The 14,090-nt window shown below is 43.0% G+C and overlaps 1 protein-coding gene across 8 annotated transcripts in view; it reads left to right on the top strand.

Annotated features, from left to right (window-relative positions):
• TNIK (TRAF2 and NCK interacting kinase) overlaps positions 1 to 14,090 on the top strand; it is a 362,683-nt gene that overhangs the window by 63,338 nt on the left and 285,255 nt on the right. For all 8 annotated transcript variants that reach the window (XM_032484363.1, XM_014562072.2, XM_006188085.3 and 5 more), the window contains exon 2: positions 13,511 to 13,576. In XM_032484363.1, coding sequence (XP_032340254.1) covers positions 13,551 to 13,576 — 26 coding nt within the window. In that variant the 5' untranslated portion in view covers positions 13,511 to 13,550. The remainder of the gene's footprint in view (positions 1 to 13,510; positions 13,577 to 14,090) is intronic.

Below are 14,090 nucleotides of genomic sequence, written 5' to 3' on the forward strand. Positions count from 1 at the left end.
TTACTATTGTTTGTGTAGAGCCCGTCTTAATAAAATCTCTTTGCTGGTGGCAATAAAGGATATATTACTTTTTCCCCCTTTCCAAATTTTTCCAGGTTATGAAAATGCTGTTTTTCCACAGACCAGTAATAAACATTGTTCTTAAAAGAAGCATTGTTCCTTCGGTAGCAACTTGTAATGGGAAAAGTGGAATGGAGACAAAATGCAATCCTGGTCTGAATGGAGACCAGTTTTTCTTTGTGTGAATAACCAGCATTCCAGTCAGGTTGCCACGGTGATGCTGAGATTATAACTGTTCATGCCAGCAGTCAGAGAATGATGCCCAATTAGTTATTCTCAGCTGCTAGGTTACCTTGACAGTGGCTCAAAAAGCAGGTTTTGAGTTCAAAGGCACTCAAATGAGCAGTCAGAGGACTTGGAGCTCTGCTGTCCTCAGTGGGGTGCTGGGACTACAAGCCCCAGCATGCCCTGCTTTAGTCCACATAGGATGTGGTCAGCCCTGTGAAAGCAAACTCCATTTTTAAATTCTGTTCCCCCCACCTTCCTTGGTAACAAAGGGTTCCCAGAATTCTTGTGTCACCAGCCAGCTTTGTAAGGGTTTTCACTGTTTCCAGGGCTGCCTTCAGATGTTATAGGTTGGAGACACTGGGGAGAATGTGAATTTTGGTGTTGAACCTTGATCTTATGTAGGTTACCCTCTTAGCTTCAGTTTTCTGTCCCGTGAGCAATCTACCTTACAGGATCAATGCAGAGATCAAATAAAATAATTTTTGCAAAATGCCCTGCACAATGTCTGGAGCATAGGAGATACCTAGTAAAAAGTCAGTCTTCTCAAATATTATTTCAGAAATCATAAAGCATTATACAGTGAGATTACTTTTAATGCCATCTTTTGATCATTTCTATCAGTCAGAACAGGCGAAGATGTACTGTGATAACAAATAATCTTAGAGACTTAATACAACTAAAGTTTATTTCTTGACCATGCCGCATGCCCAGAGCCCATCAGGAGAGGACTCTATTCATCAGCTACCTAAGGATACAGATTAACGGCAGCTTCACGTCCTCATGTGCTTCCATAGTCATCACAATATCTTGCCCTAATAATCAAATATTCCACCTTACTTCCACTCACATTGCATTGGCCAAAGCAAATCATGTGGCCACACCCAACTTAAAAAGGGCTGAGGAATTGTTGTCCTACTACATTGGCAGGAGAACTGGAATATCTGTTGAATAACTGTAATGCCTGCAACCTCTACCAAAGTAAAGGCTGATGGAGTATAGTATTTTAAAGAAGGGCTCTTAGTGAGACATAAGTAAGTAAAAATATCTGAATAGTTAACTTCAAGGCAAATGAATTAGGAATCAGCTGTATCAAACAGAAAACCCCAAATATTAAAGGGTTAAGGAAGATAGAGGTGTATTTCTCTCTCAATTTAAAGAAGTCCAGATATAGGCAGTCAGTGGTGTTATGGTAGTTCCATGGCCATAGAGGCTTGCAGTCATTTTATTGTTCTGCTATAACAACCTAGCGTGAGACTTACATTCTTAAATTCACCTCAGGGTCAGAAATGGCTGCAGGGTTTCAGCTGTCACATCTACATTCCAGGCGGCTGGAAGGAGAATGATGGGGGACAAAAATGTGCTTCTCTCTGCCAAGTCAGCTCCATTTGAGCAACCCTCTACATTTCCCACCCAATAATTCTGCTTATACAACATCATTGACTAGAACTTAGTTATATATTCACCCTTAGCATCAAGGAAGCTAGGGCATGTAATTATTGATCTGAGTGCATTGTCTTCCAAATAAATTGTTCCTACAGAGCAATGAGAGAAGGGACACTGGGTGGCATGCAGCAGTCCCTGCCACAGTAACTTAAGATACAAGCTTTGGTTAAGCATGACTGAGAAGGGAAGGATTGCTCTATACACTATCATTTTATAATCTGTTCCACAGAACACCACTGTGTAGAGAGATACAAGGTTCCCTTAAAAATGTTCTACAGCTCAAGAGATTTGGGAAATGTGGAAAGCTTTGCCCTCTCTTGGAGATTCACAAGGTATATCAACACATTAAAAGCTCTGAGAGGCCCTGCAGTAAATAAGGAGCTAAATTGCTAATCTTTTGAACTCAGTGTTCCTAAACCCATTTGACAGTGGAAATCAAACAGCTTTGGAAGACTAGAGGGACACAGAGAAGTTTAGCTTGAATTTGCCAAAAACCTATTTAGATCCTTGAAAAGATGGTATGAAACCCCCATTCAAAAAATCGTCTGCCTCGTAAAACAAACAAATTCATATATCCTTAGTGCTAGCTTAGCCATAGGGATAAAAGCCTTAAAGAAAAAAATAGATCAGATGCCAGTGAAGCCCTGTTAAAAACAATCTGTGGAAGGGATGGTGTTAAGCAGCCATCTGTGCCATTAGTGGTGACACCCAGTGATGGGCTGCGATGGGTTCGCACTGCCTTCTGCCAGATGACAGCCCCCTGCCCTGGGCTGATGTTGACGGGCTCTTGGCTGCTTCTCTATGGCTCTTGGCAATCCACCGCTCTCTGGGAGTGAGAGTAATAGGGGATCCAACCACCCAATATTAACCTCTTCATCTCACAGAGGGGGTCTGTTGTCCACTGCATGGTTGCTTATAGATGTGGGGAGAAAGGCTGAAAATGCTTTCAAGCAAATGTGTGTCGTTGATCTGTTGGGAGCAGGTGGTAAATGAATACCTTTGGGGGAAGGGTTACGGCTCTTTTTTCCAAAATGGAAACCTTGGATGGTTTCCTAATCTTTCTTACTTAATTATTTAGGTAATCAGTTCTTGTCTTTACAGTCCATCTGCTGCAATTGCTATCTTTTTTCTTCATCTAAGCATCTTTGAAAAGGCAAAATGCCAAAATCTTTGCTAGCCTGGTTCCCATCATTTTGACCTTGTGCTGCTGGAAATACTGGAAAGTTACCTTGTCCTGACAGGCCTAGAGAGATCCCATGTTTGCCTGTCTCTAAACTGAATGTTACATTTCCCCAAACAGCTGCATAATCTCTTGGACAACCTGATGGTGGGAAGGAAGGGACAGGATGGGGGGCCTTTATGTCATGTTGACCTTCAGAGCAACTTGACATGTTTGAGCTGGAACAGGCTGTGGGACCGTTGAGGAAAGTTCTGGAGGTGGAGATCCCTTCTTTGTCCAAAATCTGCCTTGTGACCTAGTGTCCTGGAGAATTTTCTCAGACAGCTTCATGGAGTTAGTTTGCCTTTCCCTAACTGCTGGGACTAGTCTCTGAAGAGAGTAGCCTGATGGGCTCTGTTTATGCCCCTTGTGTACCGGCAGCTTTGTGGCCATGGCTCGGGGACTGGAGGTCAGGAAGGGTGAGACGGGCTGCCTGGTGAATCCCAACGGTTGACAAAGGATCAGTGTACCTGTGTACAAATCTGAGTAAATATCCAAGTTAACATTGGAAGTCCTTCTTGGGCTGTTCTCTTTTTAATTTTATGTTCCTAATTATGTACGTCCATTTTTCCAATGTAAGCCAGCAGACAACGATCAACAATTATGTAGAATTCTTGGTTTTCTCTTGTAAGGAAATACAGTTGACCCTTGAATAACACTGGTTTTAACTGCAGGAGTCCATTTATATACGATTTTTCAATAAATACATACTACAGTACTACACGATTCATGGTTGGTTGAATCCATGGATGCAGAACTGTGGATACGGAGGATCAACTGTAAAGTTACACGTGGATTTTCATCACCCCTAACATCTGTGTTGTTTAAGGGTCAACTGTAATTTGGAGCGGAGATAAATATGTATATGAATATACAAGGTCTGTGAACTGAGAAAGATAGCTTTTGAAAAATCCCATTGATCTCTTCTGCTAATATGTACATGTGAACTACCAAATTGACTGTCTCAATGATATCAACTTGGTAATGTGTGATAAATCTTCGTACATCATTTCTGGCTATGAAATAAATTCACTTCTCTACCCAAGTACTTGGAATTTACAACCGAATTCCAGTGCCTACATCTTCCCTACTCTCCCCACAGTTCCTGCTCTCCTCCCTTGAAGGCTCACTGTTGGACAGTGAGTGATTACTTTGGTTTATCAAAGGATTTTATTGAACAGAGAGGGAAAGACTAAAAGTCAAAGGACTTGGGGTCTTGACCTCAATCTGCTACTAACTAGTTGAGACCTTGGACACGCCACCTAAACTCTTCTTGTTGGAAAAGCCTATGATTTTATGAGTATCTAGGACCTGCCTGGGCCTCACTTTGTTCTTCTGTAAAAAATGAGGAGAGGGATTTTATTGATACAGTCTTACAAATCCCTGCTCCAAATGTCAGAGATCCTATCACACTGTGCCTTTTGGTGGTGGAGCTGGTGATATGGGGACATGATTCATCCAGCACCTATTTATTGTGTGTCTAATAATGTCCCAGTCCCTGACCCAAGTAGTGGGGATACTGCAGTGAACAAAACCAATACAAGTCATTCCTTCTTAGAATTTGCATTCTAGGGTAAAGAATTATTATTAGCAAACACTTTTGAGTACTTACAATATGCCAGACGTTGCTTTAAATTTATCTATATATTAATTATTTTGTAATAGTCCTGTGAAGTAAGTACTACTGTCATCACTATTTTGCAGTTGAAGAAACTGAGGCCCAGAGAGATTAAATAATATGTTCAAGGTGACAGAGCTAGTAAGTGTTGAAGCTGGGAGCAGAATCCGGCTTTCTGGCTGTAGTCTGTGGTCTTAACTACGATGGCATACTGCCTTTCACTGTCAATTAATTGGTCAGCTTAAAGTAATCAGGATTCGTCCTAGCTGATGGCAAAGTAGGAAAAAAAGAAACGGTAGCTTTGGGTAGAAATCTCAGCGCCTGCTCAGTCTCCCTCTCTGGGACTCATCCAGGCTCTGATGGGAAGGAGGGGCGCTGTGCAACGATTTGGTGCATTTTACTTCTGGTTGGTTGGGGGTCACTGGCCCTTCTCTGGCTTTATTGATAAACTGCCTGGCCTTCACCATCCGCACAGCCCCCAGTTAATTTCACACTGGCCACGTGTAGAGAAGTGAGTAATGCTGGACCTGGATTCAAAATACCTGAATTTGAATCCTGCCTCTACTACTGACCAATGCTGTCATCTTGGGCAACTTTTAATAATACCAGCAGCAAGGACAATCATAGCAGTGGCTTTCATTTGTTAAGCACTGCCATGCCTTGTGCTAAATGCTTTGCGTATGTTGTTCCTGATCCTCAGAACGATCCTCCTGGGAGGTATTTCTGTCCTCACTTTACAGCCTGATCTTGGCTGCTGTCTCCACCACATACTATTCAACCTTGAGCAGGTCACTTAATTCTTTGGAGCCTTTGTTTCATCATCTGAAAACTGGGGTTAGTAATATCTACTTCCCACAGTTGCTATGAAGATTAAATATGAAAATGTATATAAAGCCTTTAGGCCATTGCCTATCCAGAGACAGCGATAATGCCCTTTATAGCTTAAAGTCTCGCTCCTATTAATCTGAGGAGCCTGGTTTCAAATCTAATTCTCAAGGCTGCCTTTGTGAGGACAGGCTGGAGCCGCGGCACCTCGACGGCCGCCCATGGGCAGTGGCAGGCTTGGGGGAAGCTGGTTCACGGCCAAGGGCTGTTGAGCAGCAGGTGGAACTGCAGACCCAACAGGAGGTGTGGAGGCTCTGTTCTCCCTGCACCGAGGGCTGGCAGCCACCAGTGTTGAGAACCGTGTCCCCTGAAGTTTGGCGGGGACCATGGCCTGATCCTGCCAGAGTTAGTATTAGTAAAAGGACGCCAGTGCTGTTCAGCCAAGCACAGCTGGAAGGGGCAGACGACCTTCTGGGGTCAACCTGCACGTAGCACCACCCTTCTTGAAGGATGACGCTGGACATGTGGCGCTGGGGGTGGGTGGGGTGCTTGGCCCGGGTCATGTGTGCGATGCAGCCTTATGAAGCGGGATTATCCCATTTTACGGGTGGGAAAACCGGAATATGAGAGGTCAGGTAACACTAGCAAGGAGCAGAGTCCTGACTTGAAACCTACCTTTTTGCACCAATCCTCTGATAGGTCTGCATAGTTTAATTTGTTCTGTATAGATAATCAAGTGAGAAGGTTCAACAGTCAGTGTTTTATTCTTCATTTTATACATGTAGCTTGAATCATCCATTCTGTTTGAGATGCACAGCTTGGGCAGTGTGTTAAGTCTGGGCTGTATTCCAGATGTCCCAGGTATATACTCTTGGAGCCCCTTGTAATTTTCCTGCTTATCGCTTTTCATTGTAATTTAAGACTGTGAACTTGTAGTTCTGTGTTCATGTCTAGTCCTTCATTAAATTGGAAGCACCAGGAGGCAGGGCCAATGTATCACCTGCTTCCACCAGTAGATGGGCGTGGAGGGTGTGGGTAGCAGCCGGGGACTGAATACACTCCATTGCGGAAGGGCTCCTCAGACCCCCACAGTAGGAAGGGAGGTCCATGGAAAATGATTCGAGGGACCTTGCCTGGCTGTGCGTGCAGACTGGACTGCAACTGGGGGATGCTGCGTTGCATCAGCACAATGTTTCCCAGGGCTGTACTTACTTTGGAATAACAGCGGTGTTGAAAAGCCTGAAGGCTCAAGATAAATATGGAGAGTTCTCCTACTGTTCCTGTTTTCTTTGTTCTGTTTTGCTTTTGTAAGCATATGCTTGTCAGTTAAGGCTGAAACCGAACAAAACAGCTGCTAAATATGGTTCTAAGAGAAATAACATTTTGGTCTTTTTAAGGCCTGTAAGTTTAGAGTAAGCACAGTCTTTTGGCAGATGTCAGTAGGGAATCTGGGGGTAGGCAGTCGTTCTGGGAGCCGTATCAGCCATCCATATTCTGTGGGGTCTGTTTCACACTGCTGCAGAACCGGTGACCTCAAGTCAAAGGTCTGTCACAGAGTGGCTATGTCTTTAAGAGGAGTTTGGGAGAAGGGTTGTCTAGAGTCTGTGTAAGCTGTTGCTTAGGACGCCTCCCAAGTTCTCTCTTGATTTCATTTTTAGACATGGAGGGAGGGTAGGGACGGGGAGGACTGGGAAGAATATGTATCAACTTTTATGATGCTCAGGAAGTAGTCATCCTAGTTAGATATTTAGGTTTGCCTTTTTCAATCTTTGGGATTTAGTCCAGAGATGTTATTTAGTGTTCTGGTAAATCCAGTGTCATTCAGGAAAGAAAGTGTAACTCAGTGAATGGGAATATTAACTTCTAGATCTTAAATCACTCCACCCTGCTGAGAAGTCAGACTTGAGCCTGCCAATACCACCGGAATTTCACCAGCTGATAGAAGAGAGGATTTTTTCCAGCGCTCCGGGAGCCCAGAAAAGTTAATGAATCTTCCCAGTTGTCTCTCTAATTTCTAAAGAGATACCTGTTTGTCCATAAATATCTGACCCTGTTTATTAAGCATGTGGTGATCTTGGTTAACACACAATAGGCTTTCTTTTACTGGCTTTGTTAGTTGAGAATATATGAAATACAGATTGAATTTTTCTGGCTTATTCCTTGTAGATTAAATGAACTCTATTTCAAAGGGAAAAAGAAAAGGAAGGAAAGAGGTTAATATTTACCAAAGTCTATTATATTTCAGGCCCTGAGCTAGTGTAGATGCTTTCACAGTCTTCACAGTCTTCTGTCTGGGAGATACCCCATTTTAAAGATGAAGAAACTGAGACTCAGGGCAGTTTTGAAACTTGCCCAAGCTTGGAGAGCTAGCAAGTGGTAAATCAAGGGCTGGGAAGTCTGATTCTATGAAGCTGATGGGGTGGCAAGTGGTTAAGAGTCCAGGGTTTGGAGTCTGACCAGCCCGGTACCCACCCTGGCTCAGACATCCATCGGTGGTATGACCTTGACTAAGGTCTTATTCTCTCTGTGCCTCAGTTTCTTCCTCTGTAAAACAAAGACAGCAATAGCATCCACTTGATAGAGTTGTGATAATTAAATGACTTGTTCATGGAAAATGCTTAGAATAGTGCCTGGAATATAAATGCTCATAAAATGTTAGTGATTGTTGTGATTTTTATTATTATGACTAGCCAAATTTGCCTTCATCTGTTCTGGCTGAAAAGTTACATTTTCTTTCATGCAACAGCTTGTCTTTTGGTATGTCATTATATTTCATTATGAAATAATGTAAACTACTCTACCTTAGAATTAAATTTTCTTTTCAGCCTTCCAGCAAAGGTTAAGATCTGAATAAAGGCGTGTGTAGCCAACAGGGATTCCTGACTTTGGTAAATGTCAACGATTTGCTCTTTTCTCCTTGGTGTGTGTAACCTTCTTCCATGCCGCCCATCCTGGCTTGACGAGCAGCTAAGCAAACAGGAGAGGGAGAATTAAGCTGGTTCTTGTCTCCTACCTTTCCTGTCTTTGTAACATGATCATTAGGTACAGCGTCTTCTTGTTGCGTTGCCTGTGGTTGCATCCTGACAGCCTGTCTTCTCCGTGCACCTGAGGCCCAGCTTACACCAACAGGCTTTAGGAGTTTTCTTTAGAGCTGGCAATACCATGGGAGCTTATGCATGTGACAGTTTTGTGCAGCTGGGATCTGGTCAGGGGTCGGAAGGGGCAGTGGCTGGGAAAGTTTTGTCTAGACCGAAAAGGAAATGACGTAAGTTTGCTTGACCTTTGGCTCTACCTTCTGATCCCATTTTTTGCAACGCATGTGGAGCATGGGGAGTGGGATGTCAGCCTCCCTGAGTAAATAGTTACGTCTAGCAGTTATATGTTGGACACCGTGCTAAGTGCTGGAAATATTAAGATAAATATGGTCCAGTGCCTGCTCTCAGGCCATTGTAATTCACCAAGGGAGAGACGTGGAAGAGGGGATTTGTGCTGTGGGAAAGTGGTTATCATAGAGCTATCTATGTACAACGTGTGGTGGGTGCAAAGAAGCAGTGGCACTGATTTGAGGAAGGCTTCACAGAAGAGGTGTCACACTGGCCCTTCAAGGATGGGCTTGCCTCACAGAGAATGGTAGAAGGAATAATCTTAGCAGGCAGATATTATGAACCAAAGCAGAGAGACACGGTTAAGTGTGATGTGTTAGGGAAGTGAGGTTTGAGATGGTTGATTATAGGCACAAAATGATGGATCACAGTCTGGGAACGAAGGCCAGGCCTAAGAATGACAGGACCTTGACTTTCAATTGGAACCACATTGTGTAGGATTTTAAAGCATGGTGTATTGTGTTTGGAAATGTCTATTTTAGAAAGATCCCTGTGAAGGATAGATTGAAAAGAGGAGAGAATTAATTGAAAATCAACAGTCCCAGGAAGAAGTGGTGAGTCCTGGTGTATGAACAGAGTGGAGTAGATGGTTATGGTGGATTTTTGTAGATAAAATCATTAGCACTTGGTGACTGACATGAGATGGAACCTTGGGGTCAGCCAACCTTTAAGGTCTGGGGAGAAGAAACAAAAATCTCTATGAGTGGTCTGATGGAAGACAAAGGAGGGGGAAGATTTCAATAAGAGTGGCGGTTCTTAGCAGTGTAAATGCCTCAAAGGGAACAACCAGGACAGACTGAGAAGAAACCATTACAAACAGCAGATGGAGGTCATTGGTGAGCCTTGGGAGAGATTACTTTAGAGTCCTGCAAGAATGGCGAGTACAGCTGAATGCTCACCATGTACAATTCCCCAAGAAAGCCACTAACATTTATATGTATTTGTGTAAGAGAATATCCACAAACATCTGGCTCTGCAGGAACTTGGGTTGGGGCATAAGGGAGAGGGAAGCTTAGAATCAGTGCTAAGTTCGAGTGTCGCTGAACAATAGCTCTGCCTTGTGTTTTCTAGGGTCTTAGAGAGCCCCCTCCTTGCAAATACTAAATCTCTTAATTGTGACGTTCTGTCTTACCACTGTCAACGTACTGTAGAAAGCAGATGCTTATAGACTTCTCTTCCAGTTCCAAACGGGTATTCATTTCTAGGTGCAGTGCTTGTAGTGGATGCTGTGGTGTGTCACCCAGATTCCCTTTCCACTCACTACTGGGCTGCTCATTTTCTGCCCACTGGGAATGTGGGCAGCTGTCAGTGGTTCTCACCTGGAAGTTGTCCTCTGCTGAAGAGTGTCGCTTCATAACCTCTGGGATGGGAGAGCCTGAGTGCCATGACTAAGTCAATGGAGGTGGGGTACAGAGGTCCCCATGCCTCAAGGTAGGATGATTTTGAAGAGCCATCCCAGCTCCAGGGCTCCTGTGGGACCAGATCTGTCTTTGTTCCGCTGCATCACAGTTAACCCTTTCCCCTTCCATCTGCTTATCCAATCCTTTCTCCTTTACCCCCAGTGATGTTGATTCTGAGACACACACACACCCTGATTAACCCTCTGTGTAAATTTCACTGGTTCTCAGAGTCTTTCCTGGGGAACCACCCTACTTGGATGATTGTTTCCGGTTTGGTTGCCTACCCAAGGAGGGTTGCCAGTCAAACTCTAGTCCCTCTGACCTTTGCTTCTGAGCCCTTCGGATGTATCCAGTGGAAGGAGCCTCTCTCCCAGCAGCTGGAATGAAAGTCTTGGCACTGAGCCTTCTTGGCTCCGACTGGCTGGGCCATATGCCTATTAATCAAATATTGGAGGAGAGGAAGGAACCTAGAAGTCAGCTGCCCGCCTCCTCCTGAGACCTACCCATTAAACCTCAGCCCTGAGCAGGTGTCTGTGAGGTGGGGTGACCCAGGGGTGCCCTGTTTCTGTGCCTGCCTCCCCTTCCACCCCTCCTGTGCTTCCCAGGCTCCTTAAGGCATCCAGAACTCACCATCTTAACATCTCCTTACTTTGGTTCATATTTTATTCTTTTTTTAGTAAAGAAAAATGAATGTTGAAAATACAATTGAGATATTTCAAGCAAATGTAGAACCTCTCTTGAAATTTGTTGCAGAAACACCACTGAGCAAACAAACTACTGGGAAGCACAGCTTAGAAACAAACAGCAGCTGCCACCGTTTCTGAGCTTTTTGCTCCCCCCCCCCCCCCGTTTCTTTCTAATTCCTAATTTCTTTGTAATAAAACCTGCTGCTCTAATGGCCTACTGGTTCAGCAAACACAATTTTTCTTTCCAATCTTGAGGTGCTGCCCAGGTGGCAGTGACAGTGACTTCTAGCTCCAGGGTCCCTGTCTACGGAGCTGTAGGTCCTTACCGTGCTCTCCTGTCTCACGGTTCCATCTGGAACGTGTCCTCACCTCCCAGACCAGGTGGGGCGTAGTTGGAATTTCTGGACTTCTCCATCTGACGGGACGTGAGTCTGGAGTGGGGTTACTTGCCCTCCTGGCTTTATAATAACAAATGATGCTAATACCAGTCTTCATGAGCAACTAAGTCCTTCAAGCTGTTGGTTTTTTATTTTGTTTTATTATTATTTTTTAATTTGTCTTCTAGGTGGGATCTTTGAAGGCACATTGCAAAGAGCTTCTCTTGGGCCTGATGTATCAAAGACTGAACTTTGAAGAGCGCTAATTTGTCACATCACACTCATTTGTCTCCTTCCCCAGGAACAGCAGCCCTTCTTCCTTTCAGTAGTACCAGGGGTGTGGAATTCCTCAGCTTAAAATTGATTCCTATTAGCTATTAATACGTGCTGACTCTGGGCTAGGAGTGGCGCTGGGCCCTCACTCACGCTTCCCCAGAGCTCTGCTGAGCTGTCATCCCTGTGGTGTCTGCAGGGACACTGAGTTGCTCTCCCAGGGTATCCTGGGGTCACGCAGCCAGACAAGGCCAAGAGCTGCTGTTCAGCCCAGGTCTGTCTGCACCTAAAGCTCAGGCTCCCCCTCCTGCCTCTGTCACTGTAAAACTCTCTGGCAGGGCTCTGTACACGTGTTGACCAGAGATAGGAATGCTTTTTAGGCCAGATGTTGAAGTCTTTTTTATTTGTCCCTCAGAGTTTTTTTGTTTTTGTTTTTGTTTTTATTTTTTATTTTTAAACTTTTTTTATTGAGTTATAGTCATTTTTACAATGTTGTGTCAAATTCCAATGTAGAGCACAATTTTTCAGTTATACATGGACATATATATTCATTGTCACATTTTTTTTTCATTGTGATGTTTTTGTTTTTAAATGAATGAGTGCCTAACTTTTAAAAATAAGGAGCTCTCACATTAAACAAAATGTTCGGTTTTTCTTGAAAAAATCTTTAGACCTGGCAATATTGTGTTCATCAGTTGATGCTACAACTACTGGTTCCAGGGTGGTACCCACCCCCCGCCCAGCAAAGGACACATGCCCCCAGCGGCCCGCCTCACTCTTTTCCATTACTTGCCTGTCTTCTGTGGACCTATATGTTTGTGGTTCTTGATCTAGGCCTTTAAAGAAATGATTCCTGTCCAATCAGGAAATCAGTAGAGATTGAAGTCACTTTCTGCTTCTGAGTTAAGTTTTATAGGCTTTTTTTTTTTTTTTTTGACTTTTGGGATGGAGATCAGTAATAGCCACGATTACTGGATATTTATTGAGCACTCTAACAATTCGCTGACATTGAGGGTTAGCTGACACCTGTTTGGTGGTAAGAACTTGCATAATTCTCCAATTTAGTTTGCAAAATAAACCCTGCTGGACTCCCCAGGTACTGTAGGAACTGATGCCAACCGCAAAAGTGTGTTTTGCAGAGGCAGCCTCATAGAGAGGGGAGATGAATCCAAAAAAATACATCCTGAAAGAGGAAATTAGGTAGATACCATTTTCTTTTGGAAACTGTTGAGTGCTGTAGGTAAGAACTTATTTACAAAACAGAAACAGACTCACAGACATAGAAAACAAACTTAAGGTTGCCAGGGGGAAAGGTGGGGGGAAGGGATAAATTGGGAGTTCGAGATTTGCAGATACTAACTACTGTATGTAAACTAGGTAAACAAGTTTACACTGTATAGCACAGGGAACTATATTCAATATCTTGTAGTGACTTATAATGAAAAAGAATATGAAAAGGAATATATGTATGTATATGTATATGATTGAAACATACTGTACACCAGAAATTGACACAACATTGTAAGCTGATGATACTTCATCAAAAAAAAAAGGTTGCCCCCCAGTACAGGAACACCCCTTTGTGAACTGCCATTGTTCAACACAGTGAGCAGCTCAGAAATGTCAAAGAGAAAGAACTTACAAATTAGAACCCCCTCAGGATGATGAGTCTTTCATTTTATCCTGATGTACCTACAAGTATGTTTTCCATTTGACAGTGAGAAATGTGTTAATTCTTTTTTATTGTTTCAATGGAAGGCTTATCTCCTTTTGTCTGATTTAAACACATCTCATAGAAATGTAAAATAGAAACAAATGGATTATGACTGATTTCATAGCTGCAGCTGAATTAAATTTTAATCTATTTAATACAAACATATGAGAGCCCCCCAAAGCTAAAGTTGTTTATTCACTTATTTTAAATACATATTTGTTTTGGATTAAGACAATGCCTAGACTATTATTTTGAATTTTTATTGTTTATTTATTTTCTTTCAGGACCCTGCAGGGATCTTTGAATTGGTGGAACTTGTTGGCAATGGAACATATGGACAAGTGTATAAGGTAAGTTCACCGAGTTTGAATATGGCTTATGTGTAGTTTCAGTTCATGAATGCTGAGTAGCAGTGCTGTCTGTTCTCACGCATGTATGTCTCTTAACAGATTTAAAATGAAATAATATACTTATTAATTGACTGTCCATCTTTTTAACTGTATCTGTAGTCCCATTGCCTAAACCGGATTCTGGGATTTGGGCATTTCCCTTCATAATATATTACAGAGTTTACATCTGACACATGAATTCTGATGTTGCATATTTCAAGCTCTTTAAGTGTTTACTTTCCTTTACTTTAATCACTGCCAGAACTGGTTTTCAAAGACGCAAAGAATGCCATTTACTTTAGAAATTTAAGCTACTAAGGTGTCGCAGCTGTAAAGCAAATTTGTTCCTGGAGTAGGGCATGGGTTAAATAAGTTTAGTGAACAGTGTTTGGAGAAAACTGGCCGCCTCACCAAGAAAGGCCTCATGGCAGCAGTGACTTCTACAAGGTAGGAAGTAATTAAAAGGTGAACTTGA

Source organism: Camelus ferus, chromosome 1 (genome assembly GCF_009834535.1).
Source record: "Camelus ferus isolate YT-003-E chromosome 1, BCGSAC_Cfer_1.0, whole genome shotgun sequence".
NCBI lineage: Eukaryota > Metazoa > Chordata > Mammalia > Artiodactyla > Camelidae > Camelus > Camelus ferus.